A 4,571-nucleotide genomic window follows, 5' to 3' on the forward strand; every position below is an offset into this window, starting at 1 on the left:
ATCTAGTTGTTGGATCTGAGTTACTTCGAGTTTTCTTGATCCTGTTAAAATTAGAGCTCAATCTAATAGTTGAATTTGAAGATCGAAGGGTTTTGTACAGGCTAATCTCGAACGTATGATTCTTTGAAAATTGATATTTTCATAATTTTTTTTAGTTTAAAAGTATTTTGGTAATTTAAAACTTTTGAATACTCAACATGCATCTCGATATTTTAGATGCCTCCGATAAAGTGTTGCCACCTTAGGAACATGTATTTAGTAAGCTTATCACACACCAAAACAATGCCAAGACACAAAGAATGCTAAGAACAAAGAACCAAGGTTTTAAGACTTCGAAACCAAAGAAATCTCTATTCTAAGAAAAGATCCAATTCAAGAGATTTGTAACAAAATCAATGGGCTCCATGCTCTTGAAAATTCAATTTGTATACGAGTTATCACATAATAAAAGGCGCCCATGGCCTAATGGATAAGGCATCTGACTTCTAATCAGGCGATTGTGGGTTCGAGTCCCACTGGGCGTGTAAGCTTTATCTAATGGTCAACATGGAATTGTTTATTTTTCTAAAATTCATAAAAAACGAATTTATAAGTTTTTTCTTCGATTCTCCTTGATCTTGATGTCTTTAGCTTTCGTTGTCTTCATGAGAATTCTTATTGAGTGCCTAGAAACTGGTGGGTATTAGTTTGGAGAGATAAATTTTCTTGTAGTCTCGAATTGAAATTTTAAATTTATTCCCTCCCACGGCCATGAAAACTTAAATTGAGGTAATGTGTTTGAGATGTTTTCAACTCTCGGTGTCTTCATGAAACTTGTTGGGGAGCTAATTTCAAAGTTGTAAGAATTGCTTTGAGGAAATTTGATGGACCGTAGTCTCTTAATTTTGGAAAACCCGAGAGCAATGGAACCCATAATCTAAAAGCTTTCAACTCGAGCTTAAAGAATGTTCAAGACTTAATTCTTGTTTCAAATGAAAGCCCCTACTTAATACTTTACGGAATAAGTTTAAACTAAAAGTGAAACCTCCAAATCGTTGTGAATTTGAAGTTCATTTTTTAGAAATTTCTTTTCGAAATATCTCCTCGATCAAAGGCTTACCTACTTCGTTCTTTAAATCTAGCTGTTGAATCTGAGTTACCTTTAGTTTTCTTGATCATGCTAAAATTTCATGATCATACTAAAGTTTCAAGTTAATAGTTGGATTTGAAGATGGAAGGATTTTGGGTACGCGGATCTCAGTCCTACAATTCTTTGAAAATTGGTATTTCATTAATTTCTTTTTAGTTGAGTGGTATTTTGGTAATTTAAAACTTTGAATACTTTATCATTATTTTTAGAATTTTATATTAAAATTCTTTAATCTAAAATTTTCTTAAAACAATTTTGTGAAGAGTTTTGTAAACATGCATTGGGATATTTTTCCCCTTTATGATGCGTACGGACGCGTATGTTATGAAAAGAAAAATGATCGTCATTTTTAACATGATGGTATGATGGTCACTATTCCTATCGGGTGTGCGAAGTGACTGGTGGGTCGTCCATATTTGTACGTATGGGTTGTGTGTAGAATAGTAAATACACATCTAATGACCGCTTAGGATAGTTACCTCAGGAAATAGGTTTTAAATGATTGGTCTCATTCATCATTGCATGTGTTTGCATCTAACCCCAATAGTGGTGTCACTTATTGAGTATTTCTTAAAATACTCAAGCCACGTGCTACTTTTATATTTCAGGTAAATGCAAGGCACCCTTGCACGGTTGATGGCGACATCGCAAATTTAAAGACGATGACACATGCATAGGATAGTCGTATTTAGTTTTGAAGAGTATAGGTTAGTATAGGGTATTGTTTTTTTTTTTTTTTTTTTGTTATGTCCATTTTTAATTTATTCTTTTAATACGGTTTTAAAGATCTTTTCTTAGACATATAAGTCCATGGTATTGTCTTATGAATACGTTTTTAAAGAATATTTCCACTCAAGGTATTACATCATGCATGTGGTAGCAACTTTAGGTTAATAGAAAACTAGGATCGTTACGACATTCATGTCTAGCATTATTTGTGTAGGATGATGGCTTGAGGTGGTTGCTAGACAGCTTGAGCTTGCAGTTTCGAAGTAAGACAAGATAGATGAAACAGAAAGCACCATGACGGTGCCTTCCAAAGAACCATTCACATTAGAGGAATAGTGTCACTGGTTGCAAGCAGAGAAGCCGAGAGTCGAGAAAAGACAAGCGTCGCCCAAGTACAAAAATTGTACACAATGTAAGTCCTTATGGGGGGGACAACGTTGCTGCAAAGAGGCAGCTGAGTTCGAGAGGGGGAGAGCAACATCAATAAGTCTCTCACCCCGTAAAGGTATTCGGGCATACTAGCACACGTGTATTCCTTGAGCCACCACCTTGTGCCTAGGGTGGATGACTCCACAAACAGATGTCAAAACCAATATCCACTCGAGAAGTGAGCATCAAGCTAGAAGTTCAAGTACAACAATAGTCACGCGAAGGTGGCAAAGTACAAACAGTTGGCCAAAAGACAGCGCCAACAACTGAAGAGACTGTCAAAGAGTTTGACTTTGCTCAATAGGAGAAGTGGTCGCTTCCAAAGAGTGTTGCGGCTGGGCTTGCGAGCCCCACCCCGAGGGATGCACTAGTTCACAGGAGAAGTGGTCGCGACCAAAGAGTGTCGCGATTGAGTTTGCGAGCCCCACCCCGAGGGGTGCACTAGTTCACTGGAGAAGTGGTTGCGACCAAAGAGTGTCGCGGCTGGGCTTGCGAGCCCCACCTCGAGGGGTGCACTAGTTTATGTGATCCACAGAGGATACACACACTGGGGCCAAGTTGGCCACAATAGGGCAAAAGTGCCCTTCTAAGAAAATAGTCGGCGGTGGAGTGCCTGCAAAGAGAGTCAGCCTCACCCACAACTATGACAAACGCTGAAGAGTTGTTGTATTATTCGGTGAGAGGAAATTTATTGTTGGAAGAAAAATGCGTAACAAAGGAGAGAGAGAATAACTGAATTCTGAGTGCCTATAAAATAAGGTTGTTATTTATTGTGAACAAATCCCCTGTTTAAAATATAAATTATTATAAATATGGGTGGAGAGTGGCCAACTAAATATGTGTCACTCCCTACAAAATTTCCGTCTAAAATTTTGCTTTCGAAGCCACCGTCCAATTGCTTCCATCACCAGAGCATTCGTCGGATACCACCGGTGCTTTTCCATCTCCGACAGATTTCAAACGCTGCTCGTAGGACAACAACTTCATCGGACTTGCATCTGCACTATGGTTCCATTGGTTCGGAGTGGCACAATCGCCGAGTTAAACTTCTCCTTTATCCTCGGATTTGACACATTGCCCTGATACGGGATGTAGCATTATGTATGGTATTGGTGCTTTAGAATTTGGATCCGCAAGAAACGAGCTTTAGTTTCAAATTCTAACTAAAGAAATATATAAATGTTTGATTTGTTATAATGGAGGGTTAGATTGAGAAGCAACCAATTAACCTTGATTCACTCTCTCGATTAAGTGGAAGCATTTGTTTAAGTGTTGGGGGTACTATCTTTAGTCCATGAGTGATCCATAACACCAAAACTTTCATCTAATTATCTTAATAATCATTTAAAACTCACCATTCTTCCTTCTCAGACGGTGGCATACTCGTTGTGGCTAGTGTCTTCGTGCGGAATCCTAATGTCGCATCGCTCAAATACTCAAAAGCCACGACGGTGATTTACTACCACGGCGAGGTGATTGGAGAGGGGGAGACGCCGGCGGATTGACGAAGGCAAAGGACACGATGGCGACGAATGTGACGGTGGAGATCGAGGCGGAGGAAATGGATGAGGGTCTGAGTTTGATGGAGGATTTGAAGTCGGGAGGTTTGAATATCAGTAGGCACACGAAAATGCCAGGAAGGGTCAAAATAGTGGGTTTCATCAAGAAAAGGTTTGAGGTAAAAATGAACTGCTCATCTACTTTCAATACTAAAACCCAAATGACTAAAAGGGAAGGTTGTGATAAGCATGTAAAAATTTATGATTAATGAAGAATTATGGGAGGAATTTGAAACCAAATGGCTATTAGGTTCGTAGTGTTGAATTACGAGTAGTATTAAAATTTTTAATTATGGTACGTAGGTTGTTTTTACATTTTTTGGATTATATTACTTTTTACTTTGCTTATGTAACTATATTAGTACGTTGGATTGACAGTGAATTTGTTTGACCATGAGTGAGTGTGACTCCCAAACCTTTGTAACGACTCATGTCTAGGATTTGACATGGTCACGTTGCCTACTCTTTGTTTCTAAGAGTGAAAGCTATTCCCACGAACTAACTCGAGTTCTTCCTGCATGTTTTTTTCCTTGCTCACATGCGTCCTAGAAAAATTCTCCACAGGTTACGTGCATCATAGAATTGCTCCAAGCAACACATACCTAACCGTGAAGTTCTTATAATTGTGCTGTCGAAAAGGAAAATGAACCTTATTGGTATATGGAGTGACTATCCATGTTCTAAAGTATTTCTTAGCTATCATATCCTCACGATCCCTCTCGTTT

At 38.5% G+C, this 4,571-nt stretch overlaps 1 protein-coding gene and 1 non-coding gene across 2 annotated transcripts in view; both read left to right on the forward strand.

Annotated features, from left to right (window-relative positions):
• The first annotated feature begins 451 nt into the window (after positions 1 to 451).
• Positions 452 to 524, forward strand: TRNAR-UCU. The gene has a single exon. It is a non-coding gene; the product is annotated as a tRNA-Arg (tRNA).
• A 3,285-nt stretch (positions 525 to 3,809) lies between these two features.
• The window catches only part of LOC111474120 (major extracellular endoglucanase-like), a 2,725-nt gene continuing 1,963 nt past the window's right edge, over positions 3,810 to 4,571 (forward strand). The window contains exon 1 of the mRNA XM_023119371.1: positions 3,810 to 3,958. Within this exon, the coding sequence (XP_022975139.1) occupies positions 3,810 to 3,958 (149 nt within the window). The remainder of the gene's footprint in view (positions 3,959 to 4,571) is intronic.

This window comes from Cucurbita maxima, unplaced genomic scaffold (assembly GCF_002738345.1).
Source record: "Cucurbita maxima cultivar Rimu unplaced genomic scaffold, Cmax_1.0 Cma_Scf00253, whole genome shotgun sequence".
Lineage (NCBI taxonomy): Eukaryota > Viridiplantae > Streptophyta > Magnoliopsida > Cucurbitales > Cucurbitaceae > Cucurbita > Cucurbita maxima.